The following is a 25,429-nucleotide window of genomic DNA, read 5'->3' as shown; positions in this document are numbered from 1 at the left end:
ATAATTATACAGCTTGACAGCTTCACTCAATGTCATCAGCAATTGAATTCAACAACATGTTTGTCTTTTCTGTCTAGGTGGGTTTAGCAGGTTACATCTGACAACAGTCCTGTGTAAACTGCTGCTTTTAAAACTTGTTCTCTTCCCAGTATCCTTTTCATTCTCTCAACCTGCCACTCTCAAAAACTCATTTTTCTTCTCTATTTTCTTCTACATTTTAAAACTTGCTTTCAAAATAAGACCCAAGGTGGATCCGGAGTGTTTCAGGGTATGGTCCTGGACAAAATAACTAGCAGTAGAACCCTTAGTTAAGAACAATAATCATGAATAACAAGAATCTTAAAACATGTATTTAAACTCTAATATTCATAACTTCACAATAATAGAGACTTTTTTCTAAAACTTTTCATCAGAAAAGGATTCAGCTCATACAAACATACTCTAAGGATTCTTCTTTTGTTTACTGGCAACATAATCCTTGCTGAGCTTTCTCATCACATCCCCATGGCTGATCCCAGCTGTCCCTTGAAACACCACTCGGTAATTCTCCTGCACATATTTGGCAAATGGTCTCACATGGGGTTCAATGGGGGTTCCATCTTTACGAGTTAATGGCAGCATGACCAGGGGCCCTCTGCATCTGGCACAGATAAAGCGTTCTGTGTTCAACGATTTGGTGTAGCGGCCAACCCTAGTGAGAAAAGGGACATCATACAACAAAGAAATCAGTCACTGTACCTCAGCATTAGCTCTGAGATGTTAGCCTTGGGCCCAAAGAGAAAATTTCCTGTAGGTTCTCAGAGAATGGGGCCACAAGCAGCAGAGGGGTTGGGCTAGCTCAAATTAGGGATAAGAGTAATATAGAGAAGGTTAGGGGACAGAAACAGGAATACAGGAATAAGGGCTCGGTGTGGTGGCACATTCTTGTAATTTCAGTGACTTGGGAGGCTGAGGCAGGAAGATGGCAAGTTTGAGACCAGCCTCAGCAACTTAGCAAGGCACAAAGCAACTTAGTGAGATGCTGTCTCAAAATTTTTTAAAAAAGGGCTGGGGATGTAGCCTAGTGGTAAAGTGTCCCTGGAATCAATCCCCAGTAACAAAACAAAAAAGAAAAAAAGGAATAGGGAATCGAGAAAGAGAACATGGAAAGAAATAGGTTCACTCTTCAAATCAGACACCCTTCGATTTATTCCTATAGTCACTACAAGAGCCACTTAGAGGCCAGACTGGAAAGTCTGAGGGGAAAGGTCTTACCTGGTTTTGCACTGAGTACATTCATAATTAATCTTGTAGTTAATTGTATAGTTATGGCAACGAGTGACCCTGGGCAGCTCGGGGTGCACCGCATTGGATTTTCTTGCATAATACTTCCATGCATCACCATGAGAATCTCGGACACCATCAAGCAGCCAGGAAGCTGCATGGCATATTTCATGGATCAAAGTATCACGGAGGCGGTCTTGGAAAAAGATTGAAAAGAAACTGTGAGCACTAAAACCAATTTGCTTCTGATCTGCTACCCAACCCTTCAACTTTTACCACCACTAGACACAAAGCCATCTTACATAAGTATTCACAGGCAGTCATGAGTGTTACCTTCCCAGGATTCTGAAAGTGAAACTTCCGCCTACTTCAACCCGATTTTGTTAATGACAGAGAGCCTTAGGTGAGCAGGTCTTTTTGGAGGAGCTCCGACGTGTTCATCTTTTTGTGGGGTGTTGCTAAAGATACACCTGGACAAGACTTGGTTTCTGTCCTCGGGGAACATAAGTGACCAGGGTTGGGGAGGGGGAGTAATCCTTAGGGCCTTGGGATTTGGTTAGAAATTCCATAGCAAGATTGGGATCTGAGCTGAGCCCTTGACAAATGATTGGATTCACAAAGCTAGCAAAGCAATTGGGAGGGAAGGTGAAAGGAGCAAAGGTTGAGGCGAGAAAGCATGTGGTACATTTTGAGGGCTGAGAAGAAATCCCAGTTGGAGCATGAGCTAGTAGTGGAATAGTGAGAGACAGGACCAGTTAAGTGGAGTGAGGGCAGATTACAATGGCCTCAAAAGTCAGTCTCTAGGCATTGAAAAGCCCTGGGTTTCCTACTAGGAAAGCAACATAGTGGTGTGCAGGAGACTGAATGCAGCAAGGAAAAGAATGAGGGGATATGGACCCATACCTGGGTGGAGGCAGAGATGGAAAAGGAATGACAACAGGAGAGTCAAGATGAAGGAAGATTTGGTAATTGGCTATATATAGGGGGATCAGGAACCTCACCTAGTGAGAAAATAGAGACGCTGCCTCTGGCAAGTGGAAAATGTAGACAGAAAGGTAGGCTTGGTAGATTGATCAGTTGGATTCTCAGGAATGATGAGGCATACAATAGTAATATCCCCCAAGCAACATATGGTAGGTTTGTTCACCCAAGAATGGCAGTTCAACTTGACACAGGCTGCCAGCTAAGAGTAATTAACAGGTGCAATGTCAAAAAGAGAGAGCACTGCAGTAAGGCTCCCATACTCCTGCCATCACCTGCAGAGTCACAGACTTTCAGAGAAATCTCGATCTTGGCATAGCGCTCCCTTTTGGGGTGTCGTGTCTCACTAGTGGTGCACAAGCCAGCAGTTCTCAGCATCTTTTTATTCCAGGTGATTTCTATTTTCTCTGGCATCTGAAAATAAAAGGCAAATGAAAGGAATCAGAAAGCAGTTCTAAGCAGACCAGAAAATATGACCTCAGGAGTTTTTCTCCCTCTAATCCAAAGTAAGAGGAAGTTTCTCCCCCAGATTCTTGATGCTAAGTAAACTGGGGAGAAATCTATTCAATGGGCATGCAAATCTAAACATTCTGGGAGAATGAAAGTCAAGTTGCAGTCCAGGTAAAGATAATTAATAGGTGATCAAGACAAGAGAGAATGTTGAGAACATGTGCATATAGGGTTTGTGCTCGCCTGTGCAGAGACAAGTCAGGGGCAGCTAAGGAGAGGGATGTAAGCGTGCTGAGGTGAGTCGGAAATCTGTGCATAGGAGCACCCAGAAAGAACAATGCAACTCAGGATACATCAGGCTCTGCTCATCTGAAATACCACCACTGTCATCAGGAAGAACATCAAAGGCTGGGGAACCTTTAGGATATTGGAACTTCCCTCTGGTAAGTCTTGTCACCAAATACAATAAAACCTAAAAACCTAATGATCTAAGGATGGGGGTGCAGCTCAGTGGTAGAGTGCTTGTCTAGCATGTCCAAGACCCTGGGTTCCATCCTCAGCACTGCAAAACAAAAACAAAACCTCAGAAACCAAAAAATCAAAACAATACCAAAACCCCTGAATGACCAACAGGTCTCTGCATCCAAATTCTTTCCAATCCAGCCCATATCTCAAGACTATACTGTCAGATTAATGTCTTTCAGTAGCTTCTACATGTCACACCATATCCTGTGCAGTGAGTAGTGCCTACTGATTTAAATTTAAAGTCCCCCAACCTGATCTTCAAGGCTTTCCATTATCTGGTTCTTCATGATCAAAAAAAAAGAGCCTACTTACTATGTTCTGGGCCCTGTTCTAGGTACTGTGTGTGTGTATGTGTGTGTGTGTGTGTGTGTGTGTGTGTGTGTGTGTGTGAGAGAGAGAGAGAGAGAGAGAGAGAGAGAGAGAGAGAGAATAAAAACAAACTTTTGTCTTACAATAATTTGGAGGTAGTAAGTACATTTGGTCCTCTGATCTGTGGGTTTTGTATCCACAGTTTCAACCAACCATAGATTGAAAATATTTTTAAAAATTTCACCTATTTTAAACTTGTAGAGATTTTTTCCATGTGTCCTAATTCCCTAAATAGCGTAACAATTATTTACATACTATTTATATTGCATTAGGTATTATATAAGTAATACAGAGAAGATTTAAAATCTATGGGAGAATGTACATAGGTTACATGCAAATATTTTGCCATTTTATATAAGGGATTTTGAGCACCTGCATATTTGGTATTTGTTGGGGGTTCCTGGAACCAATCTTCCAGGGATATAGGGGCTGACTATACTGTTATTGTCCCCATTTTACAGATGAAGAAACAAACTGAGGTTAAGTAACTTGCCCAACTCACACTACTCTTTCCCATAATCATTCAACAGGAACCCTCTCTTGGAGGCTGTCAAGCCACAACACAGGCTTGCTCCCTCAGCACTGTTGTTCTCATTACTTACCATCCTTCAAGAACCAGGAGCCTACTTCCTCCAGGAAATCCTATTTCCTGGCCACTCAGTCTCAGCCATTTCTGTCTGCTGATGTCCTGTAGTAACAACCATACGTCCCATACATTATAACCCATAATCATTCTCTATTTCTTTCATGAATGGACATCTCATCTCCCCACCCAAACTGACATTTCTCAAGGGCAGTAGTATACATTGTCAGTACACTATGTGGTGCACCCTAGAATGCTGGCATATAGCAGATACTCAATAAATGCTCATTTATCAATTATACCTTCTGATCAAAGACGGTGCTGTTAAACAGTTGGTAGATTTTCTGAACCAACTCATCCTTATTTTGCTTGAAATTCTTTCCAGAATATTTCTTTGACTTTTCAAGGTCACGTAAGAAACATCCAGGTATTTTGCACATAGATTTCCTGTAAAGGCAAATTCAACTGACTTTTGTATAGGTAAAGGAATAGAAGAAATGCATGCGTAAAGGTCAGACTAAGAGCAATTTTGAAAACTTGCTGCTGCTCCTTCTTCTAGCTCCTCTGATGAGGGCATTTCCCAAGTTTCCATTCGTACCCTTTTCTTTTCACACTTGGCACATTCTCAAGAAGTGGGAGGCCCAGTTTCAACCTCAAAAAGACTGATTCTCCATACCTGTAGCTGCAGTCTTGAGCTCTTTCCTAAGATCTAGTTCTGAATTTACAACTGCCCAATACAAATTTCCAAGTGACTAACACATGTAGTCTATCTCCAGTAGAATTTGTTCAAATATCAAACTTCTGTTATAACTGGTTGAAAACCACAGAGGGCATTTTTAAAGATTTTTTTTAGTTGAAAATGGACATAATAACTTCATTTATTTATCTTTATGTGGCACTGATGATTGAACCCAGTGCCCCACCCATGCTAGGTAAGTGCTCTACCACTAAGCCACAACCTCAGCCCCACACAGAGGTATTTTTAACTCATTTCTTCCTCCCTTACCCCATGTTTAAATCAGCACAGAGACACACTAATATTTCCTTCCCAAAGGCTTTTCCAGGCAGCTGCTCCTTCCCAACCTCACTGTCACCTCCCTAATTCAAATTCCCATCATCCCCTTGATGCCTCAATTCAACAGTATTCCTCCAACTGTTCCTTACTGCCAGACTTTCTTCTAATCCCATTATGTACATCCCTCCAGATTCATTTTCCTAGGCCACATTCCAGAATGTTACCCTCTGCCTTTTCATTGACTGCTTGGCCTGGCATTCAAAGCTCATTTCTATCTGGTTCCAACCTCTATTTCCAGCTACCATTTCCACTTTGGTCAAAGGCAACAAAGATATTTCCTGAACACAAACCATGATTCCCCACATGTCTCAGCACAATCTCTTCTCCCATGGCCTAGAGTGACCGCCATCTCCATCTCTACTAAGAACCACCATCTGTGTGGTGCTTTATCATTTGCAAAGAACTTTCTTTTCCGGGCTGGGGTTGTGGCTCAGTGGTAGAGTGCTCGCCTAGCATGTGTGAGGCACTGGGTTCAATTCTCAGCACCACATGTAAATAAACAAAATAAAGGTCAATTGACATCTAAATTAACATTTTTAAAAAAGAACTTTCTTTTGGGGCTAGGTTTGTGGCTCAGCAGTAGAGCACTTGCCTAGTGCATGTGAGGTCCTGGGTTCAATCCTCAGCACCACATAAAAATAAATCAATGCAAGTATTGTGAAAAAAAAGAACTTTCTTTTCATCCTATTTAATCCTCACAAGGACCTTTGAAAAATGTACTAATGTTTTTACCATCTCTACCTTGAAGGTGAAGAAACTGAAACTCAGAAATAACTTGTCTAAAGATCACAGAGACTATGAATCTTCTGATCCAAATCTCATAGTCTTCCCGTTAAACCACAATCGCTGTCCCAACTTTCAAGGCCTAATACAAATGGCACAAAGAATAGTGCTCAGCATATAAAAAAAACTCATGTGTGTAATAACTATCTATTTAAACTGAAGCATTTTTATCTTGGCCTCAAAAATTCACAAGTCTAGAGAGATGAGCCCACAGAGCTGGAAAGATAAAACAAGAGCAAACACAGAGATTCTGAGTCCACAGAACTCTGTGGACACTGATTTTTGCCAGAACACTTATTAACCCTTAAATTGCAAAACAGCCCCTAGGTGAAAAGGTTGGTGTGTGGAGAAGAAAGTACCAGACATGCAAAGGAGGCTAATGCAAGGGTATTCATCCCAAAGCCTTATATGGATGACTCCAACATTTCTACCTCCAACATCTAGGTTTGAAAGCAAATTTGCATCAGAAAAGTTGATAGATGAAAACCTGAGCCACCTACAGGCTTCAGCAGAGGATAAGACTCCTGTATGTTTGTAGTCAAGGAAGGTGCTTGCCTTGCAGCTTAGCAAACTTCACCTCAAGACCTGTGCCACTTCACTGCAGGCTGAATACTACCACATCAGAGAAACCAAAAAGACCCCAAACTGGGTACATCAGACACATGACCAGCAGGCAGCCTATACAGAACAATGCTACACACACAGGAAGCCCCCAGACTGACACAGGAAGTACCAAGGCAATAGTTAAACAGTCCAAACAGGCTAGCCTCTTTTGAATGAGGCAGATTGACAAAGACACCAAGGGGAATCTTCTTCCTTCTTATGCCACAGTCTCTAGCAAAGCAGTCTGGGAATTACCTAAGATACCCATCCCTATAGGCAAAGCAGCTTGAATATGTATCTAGGTATCCAGAGAAGACAACTTACTGAAAGGTAGTCCATCTAAGATAGCACATGGTGGGCTGCCACTAGCTACTTCAGCCAGCAAAAGGCACAGTGACGCAGAGAAGTCTGAGTTGCTCTGTTGCCCCAATGTCTCCATATTTTGTTGCAGAATACAAGTTTAAAAATAATATATAAGTTGCCGGGTACTGTGGAGCATGCCTTGAATCCCAGTGGCTTGGGAGGCTGAGGGAGGAGGATGGCCTAGTTCAAAGCCAGCCTCAGCAAAAGTGAGGTGCTAAGCAACTCAGTGAGACCCTGTCTCAAAATGAAATATTAAAAAGTGCTGGGGATGTGGCTCAGTGGTTAAGTACCCCTAGGTTCTGTTGAGAGCCACAGCCGAAGGGGCCCCAGCAAACTTCCAGCTGCCAGCTGATGACTGGCTCATAGCGGCCCCAGCAAACTTCTAGCTGCCAACTGATTGGCTCCTCTGCGGTGATGCTCATTGGGCTGTTTCCCTGCCCTTTCAGACCATGGAGCTGCTCATTGGGGGACTTATTTTGGCTCTGCCCACGCGACCCAGCCAATCAGCCTCAAGAGCAGGAGGAGTGGGGGAGGTTGAGAGGCTTGTGGGAAGCCAGTGGTGGCAGTTGGGCTCTGAAGGTTTTTCCTGAGGAGCTGTTTTGTTTGGCATGTGTGGTTCTAAAAATAAAGTTCGTTTCTTTTGACAAGTGGCTCCTGAATTGTGCCCAGCCAGACTGCGGCAAGGTTCCATACCCAATACCAAAAAAAAAAAAAAAAAAAAAAAGTACAAGCTGGGGTTACGGCCCAGTGATAGAGCACCCCACCTGCTTAGCCTGTTTGAGGCCCTGGGTTCTATCCATAGCACTGTTAAAAACGAAAATGAAATCCAACCAAAAATAATACAAAAAGAAGTGCTCACAAGAAAAATCACAAAGTCCTTCAATTACATTCCTTTTCTTATATGATACTTCAGGTGAATATGTATTACTCCTGAATGCAAGTAAAACAAACAGAAAATTATGCTTACTATATCACATTTTTAAGGGGAAAGGGAGAGAAGTTGCTAGAATCTAAATGAGAAAATATATTATTTTTTTGATTTAAGTTATTAATATTTTTGGTCTAAATGATCAGTGGTTTTCAGGATCAACTATAAACAGCTTAATAAAAATAAGGGATAGCTGGAGATATAGCTCAGCTGGTAGAGTGCTTGCCTCGCATGTACAAGGCCTGGGTTCAATCCCCAGCACCACAAAAAAAAAAAAGGTCGGGGGAACTAAAACCAATCCATTTTATCCTAACATTTAAACTTTAAAATTTTACAAGAGGGCTGGGGGGGGCACTCTGAATAGTAAAGTGCTTGCATAGCATGTGTGAGACCTGGGTTCCATTCCCCAAACTGCAACAATACCACATGGATACACACAGTAGTAAGAAAAACTGGGTTCACTCAAAGCAACAGAAAAGCTTAGAAGACATTCTTAACTGCCCTCCCTCCAATCCCAATAGACTGAACAAATAGGTCACCGTCTCTATTATGTTGGCTTGGGTTTAGTACAAACTGGTAGCCATGGGGCTGTATCCAACCTGAAAGTAGTGTCTTGTTTGGTTACACAATATTCTTTGACCCGAGTTTAAAGACAAAGGAAATTTCAGATACCAGAGGTGCTGTGGGGAAAGAAGGGCTCCACTCTGCCCAGGTAACTGCAGGGATCTTGGTAGCTTAGGTGCTAGGGTAAGCAAGGAGGGGAGCTTACTCATTCTGCATGTGCTCTCCCATTTAGGGATAGATACCTTGCCACCCTTCCCAACCAGACTCCACCCCCTTAAAGAATTCCCCTCCAGTGCCCAGTGGGCTGTTAAACATGCAATAAATAGGCACTCAATTCCTGTTCAAATAGGTGTGAGAAGTACATACCCAGTCTCACATTTTTCAACTTTTACTGCACTGGATTTCTTCTTTGAAGGACCACGCTTTTTTCTTCCACTAACAGCTGGAAGGATAATATAACAGTCAATTTGTACCCTGGAAATTAATACCATCAAGAAACTGACAGGGGCTAGGGTTGTGGCTCAGTGGTAGTGCACTTGTCTGGCATGTGTAAGGCATTGGGTTTGATCCTCAGCACCACAATAATAAATAAATAAATAAATAAATAAATAAAGGTATTGTGTCCATCTACAAAAACAAAAAAAGAGAAACAAACCAACTGACAGTTAAACCCCAGAGGGACTTACACAGCCAAGCACAGAACATCTATCAATAAAATTGTGGGTGAGGGCTGCATATGACTGCTATCTGAGTGACTTTATGGCAATCCCAGAGCCACTACTAGAGTGAGCTGGGTAGCAGTCTGTCATAGATACTTACTGAGGACTATCATAAAGGTATGTATGTATACGTGTCATTAGAAGCCAAGGTGTGTGGGCAATTGAGGCTCGCACACTCCAAGCAATGGTACAACATAGCTCACACACTTGCTCAAGGAATGGCTCATATCCTCAGCAGTACCTTCACCCAATCTGCAAGCCAGACTTCACCTAGGACTCACACTGCCAATAATTAGGAACTAATGGTTTTACTCTTTCATTTATTTTAAAATATGGTATCTTTTACATGCCAACCATGAGGCTAGATCCTGAAAAAAAACTAAAAGATGAGGTAAGAAGAGTCTTCTCTTGAAGAAGTTACTAGGGAGACAGATTCATGACCATGTTACAATACAGTGTTAGAAGAGACACTCTGGAACTTTGGGGACCCAGAAGGAGGAGCTAGTCTAAGTTTATGGCTTCACAAAGAAACTGAGAATCAGGCGGGGTCCTATGAAATACTGGGATATCCTCAGGACAAAAGATGCAAGAAGCACTCCAAGTAGGCAAAAAGTGAATAGACAGATATGGGTGTTCTTGCTCTATTTCCAGGAAGATCCTTTCCACTGGGATGACTGCTTCCCTTTGCCACTTGGAAGTTGTAATGGCTTGGGGTTGGCAGGCAGGACAGGCAGGCCTGACAACACAGGCACATGGAGTAGTAAAGGTGCTGTGGACACACTTGGCAGGCTTGGCACATTTGTGGGACACACACACTTGACATGATGGGCTTACCAGGTGTTACACGTATATTTTTGGTTTTGTCCTTCCTTTTCTTTGGCTGTTCCACCACAGGTATGGGTTCTTCACTTGGCAACTTTGTATCTATAATTTCTAGGTTAGCCTCAGGATCATTTGGTGATTGGCCAATATTTTTACCAAAATCCTGCATCTCAACAACATTATCAGGCAAGTTGTACTGGGAGATAGCAAACCCAACTACCTTTTCTTTATCAAGAGAAATTTGGCCCTGAGCACAGAAATCTTCTTCAGTTAGCTTAGGACCCTTCAATTTGTTATTGTTGCCGCCATCATCATCATCATCATTATCATCATCATCATCATCATCAATAATAATTATTGGAGGCTCCTGGGTGGTGGGCTGCTCCTCAATGACAGAAAACTTTTCCAGCATCTCATCTGAAATACAAGAAACAAGTATATAAATACACTCCTTCCACCTGTTCCTTGTACATGAAATATTGGCAGATTATTCAGAACAAAATTAAACAAGCTGAGAACCATGAATCACAGTTAACAACTATTTGAGATTGTTCCCCCCACACACACCTTTTTTTTTTTTTTTTTTTGATGCCAGGGATTGAACCCAGAGGCACTTAACCACTAAGCCATATAAGCCATATCCCCAGCCCTTTTTTTTCTATTTAGAGACAGGCCCTCATTAAGTTGCTTAGGGCCTCGCTAAGTTGCTGAGGCTGGCTTTGAACTTGTAATCCTCCTGCCTCAGCCTCCTGAGCTGCTGGTCCTTTTTTTTTTTTTTTTTTCAATTTTACTGAGAGCAGCGACAGATAAAATAATAATCAAAGTTCAGTGGTAATTTCCAAACCATATTTTCTAAGTAGGATAATGTAGTTACTCGATAGTTTCTGGATACGTCTGCAGTTGTGTGTTTTCACTGGTCCACGGTATAAATAAGAAAAATTAGTATATTAGTGGTGTTTATTATTTTTATTTAGTTGTCAATGGGCCTTTATTTTATTTACTTATATGTGGTGCTGAGACTCAAACCCAGTGCCTCACACACATGCTATAGGCAAGTGCTCTGCCTCTGAGCCACAACCCCAGTCCCTGCCCCTTATTTTTCACTGGAGCATTATAATCATACATAATAGTGGAATTCATTATATCATGGTCAAACATGCTCTTTATTTTGTGATTATGTCCTGGCTAAACTTTTGGTACTCTTCACTTTACATAACTATGAAGATAGTAGATGGTGGCTGGCATTTTTAAACCATCATCCCTACAAGTCTCCATCAAGTTGGAAAAATGGTGGCACCATGCCTCTTACTCCTTTCTCCTTACTCTTCCTCATTCCTACATGAAGGAGGGAAAGAAGAGTGGCCCCTAGAACACTGGAGCCTCAGCTCAGCTCTTGACATTCTCCCCTCTGTTTCCTTAGTATAGTTCTAGGCAGGTAAGAACTCTACTGAGGGGAAAACCCAAGGTCTAAGGCAGCAGGGCATGTGGGAGCACAATCATATCCACATCAAGTATATACACAGAAAGAAATGGTAGCACTTGCTACTGATTCCAAACCAAAAAAGCGTGCTGACTTTGATCCTGAAACTGCTGCATGCAATGAGGCTTCAGAGCTCAGCTACTTCTCGGGGAGTATACTTGCCTTTACTGCTTATATTGCGTATCTTGGCTTTCTTTTTCTTATTGACATAGTCATCATCAGACTCTGATTCAATCACCACACAGCTGAGTGACAAGACAGGGGTGGGAGTTGGAGAAAAGAAAAATATGAATACAACATCCTTTTTCATCATGGCATTTTCTATCTTTTCTACAATGACTATGATCCTTGTAAATGTTTGATCTGTTTCCCACAGCAACTCTGTTCCCCTTAGTTGAAACTACTAACCTTTCTATTCATCCTGATTTTCCCTTCAAAAGGAGATATCTGCATATACTGAGAGTGAACCAGGCTCTGTCAAAGTGTATGCCTCCAAATTGTTTTAGTACAGGGGAAAAGCTGATCAGGGAAATGTCTATTTAATTGTCATTCTTCTCTATCAACTTTGAGATGCACTCTGAGAAGAGCAGAGAGCCAGAGATGGAGAGAGGCAGCCTTAGAACAGGGAGGTTTCTCCTTAGCACCATTCTGAAGTCTGAAGTCAGCACTCTCTCTTCTATGGACAGATTGTTCTGACAGTAGTTATGCCCGGCAGTGCCCCTGTGCTACGCAGGGTGAAGATAGTAAGTAACCCCTGGGATCCTTGGCTAGCCCTGATATTTTGGGGTTAGAGGCTCCAGCAAGCTGAAATTTGCTACCTCTTATATTTTCCAAGTAGTTTATGAAAGGTATGATTTACTTTGATGATGAGAACAAACTTAAAAATACATGTTACAGGATTTGTCTGTACCTGTTACAGAAACGAATGTTAATCTTATTCCACTATGTTCACTAAAAGTTTTTACAGTGCTAGGGATTGAATTTAGGGGTGCTCTACCACTGAGCTACCCGCTACCCCCTTGTCTTTTTATTTTATTTTGAGACAGGGTCTAAGTTATTCAATCTGCCCTTGAACTTGTGATCCTCCTGCCTCGGCCTCCCTAGTAGCTGGGTTATAGGCATGCACTACCATGCTTGGCTATGTTCACTACTTTTAAGCTGCCAAGTTGATGGGTGTTTGCTATCCTATTAACTATTACTCCAGCCTAAAAATTCCTTCTCTTTGATTTTCTGTGCAGTTACCTTTTGTTTCTGTCCCATCCTTTCCAACCACTACTATTCACCTCTTTTCCCCAACTCACCCCCAGGGTTTATCTACCATCTCATGTCAATCCAATCAGCAACTAAAACTGGGTTACAAATCCTATTAAATATATGCCAGCCCAATCTATTATTTCCAGCCTAACTTCTCTTTTGAATTCTACCCCTGATTCACTACTTACCTGGAGATCCTGTGGGTAGGGATGACATTTATTCAGGATACATAGGTTTGATGGCATCTGTTCTGACCAGTCAGGCATCCATCCTTACTAATCCCTGCCCATGCTCTCTAGGTTATTTAAATGTTTTTAATATCAATCCTGAATATAGGCCCCTGAATTTCAACATGTCCAAAACTAAACTCATCATATTCTTCCCCAGTTTCACTCTTCCTATGATATTCCATATATTGAAGCCACCTGGGACTGGACCAAGACCTGTGGACACTCCAGGCAGGCCCCTAAAAACTGACTTTCTTTAAATAGTTTTCAATATATACCTGGTAGAGGCTGGAAGAAACTATTTTTTTTCTCTTGAAAAATCAGGGTTTTTTAAATCATCAGATAAAATCTTTATTGCATACAATATTGTACACAGAATACTTCTTAGGAGCCATGATGACCATTTACGATGCAAATAATAGTCATAAAAATATTTTGCATCCTGGTGGTGATGATGGTTATTTAAGATTTACTGCAGGACTTTTTCAATATCCCCTATCATTTGGCCCCTGGGCAACACTCCTTCATCTCTCTCTGGTCAGAACAGAGGCTTGATCAACAGGAACATTAGTAGATCAAGCTGAAAGATAGGTCAGTATATCCCAGAGGGATTTGAACACTAAGCTAAAGTTTGATTTTTATACAATGAGCTCTTCAAATTGACTAACAATATGATCAAAACAATGCCTCACAAGATTCTTTTGGAAATGGCTTGCACACTGGATCAGAGAAGAGATCAGGATGAGATGACTACTTTTTTGACTAGTTGAGATAGGAAGCTAAATCACAGTTCACTGAGACATTTGGAAAAATAAACTGACCAAATAGATCATGGGCACAGTGGGAGAAGATGGGAGGAGGAATTTTGAACCTGGTGGTGAAGTCAAACAACCATTATGTTCCTGTGGAGGCACCATATTGTGTTTACATAGGAAATGTGATGTTTACTCTTAAATCTTCTTACCCCAGAACATCAGACATTTTTCCTTTGAGAGAGAAAAAAAAAAAGTAATCAAGTTTTAACAAGTCTCTTCCTTACCTGACCCGGGTCTTCTGTGCTTTTGTTTTGATCTTAACTAAATAGAGAAAAGGAGAAGGTATTAGGAAGCATCTGAAGCATGGTAAAATCTGATTTCACATATCTTTAACTCCCTAACATGCCAAGTCCACAAATTAGTGCTGGTAAAATCCATGTCCCCATAGGGTAGAACACTTGCCTAACATGCATAAGGCCCCAAATTCAATCCTCAGCACCACTTACAAAAAAATATCTATGAAAGACAGGATACAGGAGACCAAGAAGAAGAAAAAAAGTAAAGGAAGTAAATTGGAAAAGAAGCTCAGAGAACTTCCCCTGCTACTGAGAGGAGGGAAAATAACTTCTCCAACCCAGAGAGCCCTAGAGGAGACAAATCCAGGATCAGCTTATGCCAAACATATCAAATCACATTTTAGTCATCTCTACAAAGACACTTCAACATGAATATCACTGCTTTGAGTGGACTCTACTTACGGGACTCATGTTCTTCACTGCTGCTTGAGTCCAGAGAAAGAACACAACTGTAAAAATAACAGGATGCCTTTTAAAAGAAGGCCACCAACATCATAAGCAACCAAATGTCAAAAATCTTGACTGAACAACCAGTTTCTGAAGTGTAAAACATTTTGAAGCCCTTATAAAATTAGGATCACAACAGCAGAGGCAAAAAGAAATTGAAAAAAGGCAACAAGTTTCTTGGTCTTTTCTGCTGAATGAAAGTTAGGGAAGAATGTTAGCCAAGCATCATCAGTAAGCATGGAGAAGGCTGTTTTCTGTCAATGGTTATTTCTAATTAGATATGAAAGTGAATCTGATAGAGATCACAGGGGAAAGGACTCGATGAAGATATTGCAGTGAAAAATCAAAACAGCCAGGTTTAGTGGTGCGTGCTTTTAATCCCACTGATTCAGGATACCAAGACAGGAAGATCATCTAGGCAACTCAGAGAGTTCCTTCCTCAAAATAAAAAAGGGCTGGGGATGTAACTCAGTGGTAAAGTGCTCTTGGGTTCAATTCCTAATATCAAAAGGAAAAGGGGGGGCTGGGGATGTGGCTCAAGCGGTAGCGCGCTCGCCTGGCATGCGTGCGGCCAGGTTCGATCCTCAGCACCACATACAAACAAAGATGTTGTGTCCTCCGAAAAACTAAAAAATAAATATTAAAAATACTCTCTCTCTCCCCTCCCCCCCCCTCTCTCTCTCTATATATATATATGGTTACAGTCTCTTCACAACTGAATCTATTAGAAAAAAAAAAAAAGGAAAAGGGGCCAGGAAGTCTTCTTTTAGGGTGTTACTACTTGGAGAAGGCCTACTTACTCAATTGCTAGCTAGGTAAATGGATGAGTATTCAAGTCCATTTTGTGGGAAACTGATAAAGTTGGTGGTTAATATTTCTCCAATGGATCAAAACATCATATTATATACCATAAATATACACAATTATTATCAATTAAAAATAATAAAAATTAAACTTTTATTAAAGGATTACGGTTATAGATAGTAGTTGGGTTCAAAGTAAAGAATAGTTTCAAAGCTGTGAACAACAATGTCAGGACCTCTTGTTTCTCTACCTCATGATTTGCCAGCCAATCCAACACTCATTCTTCTCCACTGCCCTGTCAGGCTGCTTCACTTACTTCTTACCAGACAGCTATGAGGTGAAGTCAAACCACATTCTTGCTCAGAACTGTTTAGCTCTCCAGATAGTGGTTGGCTGGATATCCCACTATTAGTCATTCACTGCAGATCCAAAATCCAGCCTGGTGGAGGCACACTGCAATAAGTATCACTTTACTGCTGGAGCCTGACTACATCATCAATGATCTTAACATTAGTTATCACAGGGGATATAAAAATGCTAAAGGAGGTGGACATAATAGCTACACCGAAGTTCAGGTTTTATATACAAAAAGTTAGACTCAACCACTTCTCTTTGGGACTTTTAATTTCACCCAGAGCTTGACACTGGGCTGACTGTATACTTTGTCTTTCAAGATACAAGATGATTGATTCACTTACCTGTTTAACTAAATTACCTTAGTTATTTGTCAACCACTGTACACTAGGATTATTCAGCAGTAGGCTTAGGAAAATGTTTTTTTTTTAAATCAGGAAAGAAAATTCTTGCTGATTTTGCAGATATGTGTCAATACATGACCTTGATTATCAGTAAATAGTGCAATATATATGGTCAAAAAGAAATATATGGTCAAAAAGAACACAGATTGTTTGGTAACTTTTTTCAAGTAAAATTTGCTAGCAGAAGCACAAGTCCTTAGAATGTGTTTCAAGAAATCGTGTTGCTATTATTAGGAAATATATGCATTGAAGGAAGAGTCACATGGCTTAACCAAAACTCTAGCAAGAAAAAACTAAGAAATAACCTTCCAAGGTTGAAGACATACCGAATGAAAATCCTAAAAAACTTTACAAAGAATCTAAAGATCTTCTCCCCTTTCAAACTGAGACCATAAACCATAAAGATCGCTTTTGTATGACTATAGTCTTTGCTCTCTTGGTAATTTTTTCCCTGTGACAATTTTTAAAAAATATATATTTTTAGTTGTACATGGACACAATACCTTTATTTTATTTTTATGTGGTGTTGAGGATTAAAACCAGTGCTTCCCACATGCAAGGCGAGAGCTCTACCACTAGGCCTCACTCCCAGCCCTCCCCATGGCAATTTTTGCAACTCAATAAATATAATTAAATATGAGTATACCTATGGTTCATTCATTCAACATATACTGAGCATCTATTACCTCCTTGGTACAAGGGCTACAAAGGGAGTAAAGACTTCCAAGAATCAGAGTCTAGTAGCAAAAAATAAGAAAGTAAATAGATAATTTTTATGAGCCTTACTCCAAAATGACTAGAACCAGAAATTGCATTTTGTAAACACAACCTTTGGCAATTCTAATGCAGGAGGCTGGAGGACCACACTTTCAGAAACACCAGTTGAGTGTGAGAACATTCTTTTCCTTAAAATAGTCAATTGAAAATATTAGGGGAGGGGGGATAGTAGAGAATAGGACAGACAGCAGAATGCATCAGACACTAGAAAGGCAATTTGTCAATCAATGGAAGGGTAACTGATGTGATACAGCAATCTGTATACGGGGTAAAATTGGGAGTTCATAACCCACTTGAATCAAACTGTGAAATATGATGTATTAAGAACTATGTAATGTTTTGAACGACCAACAATAAAAAAAAATTATTATTAAAAAAAAGAAAATATTATAGTTGGCTGTAGGGGTACACACCTATAGTCCTAGCCACTTGGAAGGCTAAGGTGGGAGGATTACCTGAGCCTATGAATTTGAGACTGGTCTGGGCAACACAACAAGACCCTGTTTCAAACAAATAATAGGTGACCATTTACTTTTTTTATCCAATTATTCTAAACTCAGTATGATGAGGTAATTTTTAAAACACAGAGTTTCTGCATATCATCAAGGTTATTTTTTAAAATATTCTTTATAGTACATGGACACAATACCTTTATTTTATTTTTATGTGGTGCTTAGGTTCGAACCCAGTGCCTCACTCATGCTAGGCAAATGCTAGGCAAGCACTCTACCAACTGAGCTACAACCCCAGGTTATCTTTTTGTTTGTTTGTTTTGAGACAGGGTACTGCTATGTTGCCCAGACTGACCTCAAACTCCTGGGTTAAAGCCACTCTTCTGCCTCAGCCTCTAGAGTATTTGGGAATACAGGCACATACCACTGCAGCTGGTTTCATCAAGGTTATCTTATGATAGCATTAATAAAATAGGCACTGGGGTTGTGGCTCAGCAGTAAAGCTCTCACCTCACATGTGCAAGGCTCTGGGTTTGATCCTCAGCACCACATAAAAATAAATAAAAATAGTTATTGTGTACAACTACAAAAAAAATTTTTAAATAAAATAAAGATTCTTAGGCTTAAAAAAAGAATAGTTAGTGGGCATTGGGGAGTACTCATTAGGCTTTGACTGTAGGATGAAAACCAGTCTCCATCTCTTTGCATTAAGTATTGCAGAAGTTCTACCTTTGAACTGCCAACTCCCCCTTGCTTTTCTAATAAATGACTTTATCTCAAAAGACACTGGGAAAATAGAAGCACTCAAACAGGAACTCTATCTTCCCACCAACAACTCTACCAACCCATCTGCAACTATATCCAATTCTGATTTCCCTATCATTAACAGCAAGTGGACACAGTGCCCCTGCCACTATCTAAAGCCAATTCCTCCCTTGTAATTTGCATCTTGCCCCTCTAGCCTTAAGGATTTTATTCCTGCAATTTCAGCACCCTATATCATTGTCCCCTCTCTTGTACATTCATTCTACTATCCCTATCCCAAAGTCCCCAAATTTTGTATGAATAGTCTTGAGCTTTCCACGGAACTCCAACTGTCTGCTTGACACTTACATCTTAGATACTTATTACATATTTATAACATAACATAACTAATACAGATTCTTTTGGGGGGGTACTGAGGATTTAATGCAGGGATGATTTTACCACTGAGCTACATCCCCAGACCTTTTATTTATTTAAAAATATTTTTGGTTGTAGACGAACATAATACCTTTATTTATTTTTATGTGGTGCTGAGGATCAAACCCAGTGCCTCACATGCTAGACAAGCACTCTACCATGAAAATACAACCCCAGCCACCCCCTCTTTTGAGAGGTATCACTAAATTGCTTAAGGCCTGGCTAAGTTGCTGTTGCTGGCCCTGAACTTGAGATCTTCCTGCTTCAGCCTCCTGAGTCACTGTAATTATAGGCATGTACCACCATACCTGGCAGCACAGAATTCCTTATTTCCATCCTCAACTCTGTTCCCATCTGTCTCACCCATCTCATCCAATGGTACCACCATTCACCCAGTAAAGTAAGCTGAAAAATTAGGAATTACCCTTGATTTCTCTTTCCCTCACTTCCCACATTCCATCCATCAATAAGACTTATTGTTCTACCTCTATATTTCATCTAAGACATGTTACTATATATACCTCTTAGGAAAAAAAAAACACTACCAAACTATAAACTGCCATCAAATATATGATGAATGCCAATTTCAGGAATGGTGAAAAAAGATGTTTCAGAATTGAACTACTTGGCTGGGGATGTAGCTCAGTGGTAAAACACTTGTATAGACAGCATATGCAAGGCCTCAGGCTTGATTCCCAGCACCACCAAAAAAAAAATAGTAATAATAAGATGAACCACAATGTGATATTTCTTCAAGCCTCTCCAACTCTACTATTAACATCCTACTGTAAGCCACCATCATTTCCCAGTTAGAATTCAGACTTCTATAATATCAAATTCTTGGGCCTCAGCTATAAAAGAATCATTTCTTTCCCAGGGCTAATTTGAAAAGTAAACAAGATAATATCTGCCCTCTTCTATGGGATCATTACTTCTGCCTATTACAGCACTAATCACACATGACTATAATTGCCTGTTAACATATATCTTTCCATTTCCTTCCTTCTTTTTTTCCATGTTAGGGCCTGAAATCAGGGCTTTGCACATGCTAAGCAAGCACTCTACCACTGAGCTACAACTCCAGGCCTTTTTTAAAATTTTACTTTGAGACAGGTATTGCCAAGTTGCCCAGGCTAACCTTGAATTTGTGGTCCTCCTGCCTCAGCCTCTTAAGTAGCTGGGGTTACAGGCTGTTTACATGCTTGTAATCCCCCACCCCAGAAAGTAAACTACGCAAGGACTTGAAAATATATTTGTCTTGCACTCCTCAATATGAAGTCAGGATTCAAAAAATAAAATGAATGAATCTCAAAGAGTGATTCCAAGAGCTTCTTTTATTATACTCTTCCTCATACAACCTCAAGTTTAGTTTTGTTTTGGTACTGGGGATTATACTCAGGGGTACTGAACCACTAAGCCACATTCCCAGCCCTAGTTTTGTATTTTATTTAGAGACAAGGTCAAGCACCTTGCTTTTGCTGAGGCTGGCTTTGAACTTGAGATCCTCCTGCCTCATCCTCCTGAGCTGCTGGGATTACGGTGTGCACTATCACATCTGGACAAACCTCAAATTTTGGAAGGATTTTTGCCTGCTAGATCACACTAATAATTTTCTCTGTGTATAACTTTAATTGCAACTATATGCCCATGTCGGTGAAGATTAGAGTTGCAAAGTCATTGCAGAGTTGATATGGTCTTTGTGCTTGTAGCTTCAGAAACTCAAGAGTCAATTCTTATCAATGCTAGGGGCATAACTACTGTTAACCAAATTCACAAGTGCATTTTTAGAGAATTTTTTTCTAATTACCTCTCAGGACTACCAGTGCCAACTATCTGTTCTAACATACACCCTATTTGGGGCAAGGAACTGAAGGTTAGAGAGGAAAATAGTTTTACCTTTTGATTTTAACATGCACACAAATATTAGTTTAATTTCTTAATTAAGTGCTACAAAAAGCATCTTTATGAATTTAATTACTTTTATAATATGGATTTTCCTAAGTTGGTTTCCCCAAAATCTAATTGCTCAATCAAAAATGTCTAATTTTCTAGTTCTTAATACACTGATTACTCATTTCCAAAAAGTTGTTAGTTTATATGTCAGCAGAATTACTATAATAAGATTAAGTATTTTTAATTTGATAATAAAGGAAAAAGATATACCTCTTAGAAAAAAACAGTACCTTTTTATTACTTAAGATGTATATTTTCAGGGCTGGGGCTATAGCTCAGTGGTAAAGAACCTGCTTCACACATGAGGCACTGGGTTCAATCCTCAGCACCACATAAAAATAAAGAAAGATATTGTGTCCATCTACAACTAAAAAAATTGTTTTAAAAGATGTATATTTTCTGATGTTTGCTGCATTCTTTTGCTAATCCTATTTTAATGACTCATGAAAAAACAGGAATGTTTTTAAAACAGGAATGAAGAGGAACTCCTTGTCCCTGTTTCCCCATCAGAGTGTTCCCCACAGATAAACAATGTATCTCTCATCTTCATCCAAAGTTCTTATCAAAAGCACCCATCAGCACAAGTCATGTGCACACACTTTTTTTTTGCAAATATTATGCTATATGGATTATTTCTCAGCTTGCATTTTTTACTTTAAGTACTTTAACAGTCTCACCATTATCTATGTAATGGGGATGAACTATAATTTACTCTACTAGGCACACTGGACATTTAAGCTCTTTTGAAATGTTTGCTATTATAAACAAATGCTTCAGTGAATGTCCTTATACATATTTGTCTATGTACTGGTAACTAAAATATATATCCTTCTTCCACAGAACTGAAATAAGACTAAAACAGCCTGTACCTATGCAATTATATGGAGAAAAGAATAAAAGAACACAAATATTAGCCTTGGATTGTAAGGAGAAAGGACAAGAGAGAAGTATTCAAAAAACACAGGTAAGAGAAAATAAGATTGAATTACAAAGCAAGCATGCACAGGATCACAATTATACACCTAAATATGAGCGTATATCAAAGAAATTAAATTTAATTGCTTTTGTAGTGAAGGACAAAGTCCTTGTAGTGGAATTGAGCCAAAGAACTTGGGCATTCAAAAATTTGATACTTCTGGGGGCTGGGGTTGTGGCTCAGCGGTGGAGTGCTCGCCTAGCACATGCGAGGCCAGGGTTCAATCCTCAGCACCACCTAAAAATAAATAAAATGAAGGTATTGTGTCCAACTACAACTAAAAAATAAACATTTAAAAAAACTGATACTTCTAGATTGTCCTCCAAAAAGGTTGCACCAATTTATACTCCCACAAAGATTGTGTGAGATTGCCTACTTTTCTACAAATTTGCTAACACTATATATTACCAAACCCCTTTTCATCTTTGCCATTCTAAATTATAAAAAAATGGCATCTTATTTTTTTATTTAAGTAATATAATTAAAAATTGAATAAATGTTAATGTTTATGTGCAATTTGATTTTTCCCCCCCTGAGAGCTAACTTCTAATAATCCTTTGCCTATTTTCTACTTGTTTGTTTACCTTTTTAAAAATACTGGTTTGCAAAAGTTCTTTGTAGATTAAGGAAAATAGCCCTTTCATGTAATGCAAATATTTTTCCAATTTTTATTTGCTATTATTATGCCTTTGATTTGATATTAAGCTCAGAAGACTAGTCCACTACAAAATTACTAGAAATAAAATTTATGTTTTCCTGATAGAATTTTTTTTCTATTTTAAAATCTTTTAATAGTTGTAGATGGACAGCATGCTTTTGTTTCATTTTTAAAGGTGCTAAGGACCGAAACTAGTGCCTCACACATGCTAGGCAAGTGCTCTGCCACTGAGCTACAGCCTCAGTCCCTCTATTTTAAAATACTTGATCCACGTGAAATTTATTTTGGCATAAGAAGCAATGAAGAACTCTTATTTTGTTCCAAATAGCCAATCACCCTCAAATTATCTGTTGACTGGGCTGGGGTTGAAGCTCAGTGGTAGAGAACTTGACAGGCAGTCGTGAGGCACTGGGTTTGATCTTCGGCACCACTTAAAAATAAAGAAAATGTACTGTGTCTATCTACAACTAAAGAAAAAATATTTTTAAAAAAATTATCTGTTAACTAATCCATCATCTTCCCTCCACTGATTTAAATGGCATTTTTATCATGAACTAAAATTTTCATATATACATTGTCTATTTCCAGACTTTGTTCTATGTTTTGTACCTTCTTCTAATATTATATACTTTCTGAAGAGAAAGGAGAAAAAAACAGTCAGCTAATGTGCATGTACAAATATGTAACAATAAATTCCATCAATGTGTTCAATTAAAATGCACCAATTATAAAAAAGTAGATATTTAAAAATTCATAAAAATAAAATAAAAACTATTAGCATGTTTCATAAAGAGCTATCCTAAAATACCTCCAGTAAGCATGGAGAAAGAAAGGCTCTCTCTAGAGGGAAGCACTACCGAAAATGGGGTGGAAGTTATATAACGGTAGGCCTGAAATCCATCAGAACTTTCTAGAAATTACATATATTTAATAATGCAATGTGTGGCTTCATGGAGTTGTGAGCTCCTAGCCACAGATATATACATTACACAGAAGATTTGTGCATCTTGTAGGAGGCTAGACTCCTAGATTCTAAGATCCTTCTTAATTTTAAGATGAGCCAAATTATACACTCTGCAGACTCTAAATGAAATAAACATACTATTTGAGAAAGTTGTTTCAGAAAAAAAAAGTAAGATTAAGAAAAAACAATTTTTCAAATCTCACCAATCATCATCCTGGGTGTGCCACTGGCCAGTGTGGCCAGGCTTTTTTTCCGACCTGGCCATGTCTGTAAGTCAAGATAAAGATATGCTTTAAGAAATCTGGAACTCAGAACCAGACACATTCCTACATTCTGTATTTGGGAAGCTTTTGCACTATAATTTAAAGCTGAAACTTTATGAAATAAGTATTTTAAATTCGTTTTGTTGAGGATTTTCCCTTTTGTATATATGTAAATAAATAAATAAAAAAAAACAAACACTAGAGCCACAGATAGTCCCAACTACTCAAGCCCAGGAATTCAAGGCCAGGCTGGGTAACACATCAAGACCCTATCTCAAAAATCAAAAACAAAACAAAACAACCCTGGAGAGACAAGGCATATCAACCCACCCCATCTTGCCTCACCAAAGTTCTATGCAGATTAATCAGAAAGACCAAAGCCAACAGTAATCCCTAAAGCTAAACCACTTCAAATGCCACTGTTAGGAAATTGATCAAAGACAATTATTTATTAGTCTCCAGATAATTTTCTTACTGTAAAAGGCCTGAGCATTCACCAAAACCTCTCTTCAGTCTCCCACCTAATGCTCTCGGCCCCAAAAGGATGCCAATCCCCACACACACGGAGCTGATCCTCCACTACTCGATTTAATGCCCCAAAATGAGTCTCGCACCTATCAGGCACTGGCCCCTCTACCCTCTCCCACTACTCCACCTTACTCCCCAACTTCAGGTTACCATTGCCTTCCCAGCCCCCACCTCCTTCAATCCAGCCTCTACCACTCCCATTCCCCCCCCTGAACTCCAGCATCCCACAAATCTGGCCCCCAATGAGTTTTCCACCAAACACGCCCCAAACCCTGTATCACCCCACACCTCTACTAGTGCTTACAACCTCACTGGACTCTAGGTGGCTTTTCCAATCAAACCTCCACCCTACCCCCACCACTCCGGCTTCAGCCAGTTTTCTACCAATCATCCACCTTCCCTCCAACTACTCCTCCGTGTGGCTGGTCTTCCACCAATCAGGTTTCTACTCCCCCACCCCCAATCCACACAACCGCTTCCTACCCCCTCTGCCTTTAATCCCTCTGATCTCAACCACCCCTGCCCCCACACCTTTCATTCCCCTCAACCCCCTTCCACAACCTTCCAACAGGCCTTCCATTGATCAGGTCACCACCACCCCATACCTCCATTTTTCTCTACTTCTACTTTATTCCACCAGCAGGTCTTCTCAGGCCCTGATCCAGCTACCCCCGCATCCATCCCCTACACTCATTTCACAGTTTGAGCCAAGATCACGCTAACTACCTTCAAAGTACCCCACTCCATTTTTATGGTACCAGAATCACAAAAATTAAAATTAAAATATCCCGAAAGCTTGTTTTTGTTGTTGTGGTGGTGGTACTGTGTATTGAAACGAGGGGCCCTCTATACTAAGCTACACCCCAAGTTTTGAGATGGCGTCTGAAAAAATTACTGAAGTAGGACTCAAATTTGCGATCCTCCTGCCTCAGCCTCCTAAATCGCTTGGATTACCGGCATGCGCCATTGCGGCTGACTCGAAAGCTTTTTTTTTTTTTTTTAACTTAGAGGGAAAAAGCTTTTTGTATAGCGGGCAAAATATTTTGCCTAAATCAGTCCTACAGTTCACTGGTACAGTCCAAGGTAAGTAACGGTCCTGATAACTAAATCTGCTCAATTAGGATTATCTTCTTCAGTACCCATCTCAACCCACTACTCACCTGCTTTTATGGCCTCTGGCGTGGCCGATCGCAGCTCACTTCCAAACTGTTAGAGGTGCACGAGATCCGGAACAACTGCAAAGTACTGCCAGGGATAAACCTTTTTATAGAGCCCAAATCCACAGGGAAGTAGGAACTGACGTGTTCCCGCCCTCCTTGCACACACCTATCACAGTGTAGCCACAAGGCAAATTTGAATTTTGCTATGAACTTAAACTTCGCGCCCAGCTGCAGTACTTCCGGAATCAGGTCTATCACTTCCAAACAAAATTTATTTGTTGCAAAAGTGCCGTTTTTCAAGAGTTCAGATACCCAAGCCTCATTCTATGGTTAAAGGTCTCTCTCTGGTTAAAGGTCTCTAAACTTAATTTTTTGAGCCTTAAGGATAAACAGACCCCAATCCTAAC

At 40.0% G+C, this 25,429-nt stretch overlaps 1 protein-coding gene across 1 annotated transcript; it reads right to left on the bottom strand.

Annotated features, from left to right (window-relative positions):
* Window positions 1-441: 441 nt before the first annotated feature.
* Gcna (germ cell nuclear acidic peptidase) lies at window positions 442-24,829 on the bottom strand. Its single transcript, XM_026412589.2, has 9 exons — window positions 24,817-24,829; window positions 23,275-23,338; window positions 11,671-11,753; window positions 10,041-10,445; window positions 8,854-8,929; window positions 4,474-4,618; window positions 2,520-2,658; window positions 1,255-1,459; window positions 442-691 (listed from the first exon to the last, which is right to left on the bottom strand). The coding sequence occupies exons 1-9, from the start codon at window positions 24,827-24,829 to the stop codon at window positions 442-444; spliced, it is 1,380 nt and encodes a 459-aa protein (XP_026268374.2).
* Between the last annotated feature and the right edge of the window lie 600 nt (window positions 24,830-25,429).

Source organism: Urocitellus parryii, chromosome X (genome assembly GCF_045843805.1).
Source record: "Urocitellus parryii isolate mUroPar1 chromosome X, mUroPar1.hap1, whole genome shotgun sequence".
Lineage (NCBI taxonomy): Eukaryota > Metazoa > Chordata > Mammalia > Rodentia > Sciuridae > Urocitellus > Urocitellus parryii.
Note: the sequence above shows the minus strand (reverse complement) of the source record. Positions and strands in the feature narration are given on the sequence as shown.

Excerpts from the sequence above, each read along its gene's own strand:
- Gcna (XM_026412589.2), bottom strand. Across the intron at positions 1,460-2,519 it reads GAAAGTCTGTGACTCTGCAG|ACCGCCTCCGTGATACTTTG; the intron begins GTGATGGCAGGA and ends TCTTTTTCCAAG. Across the intron at positions 692-1,254 it reads TGTACTCAGTGCAAAACCAG|GGTTGGCCGCTACACCAAAT; the intron begins GTAAGACCTTTC and ends TTTTCTCACTAG.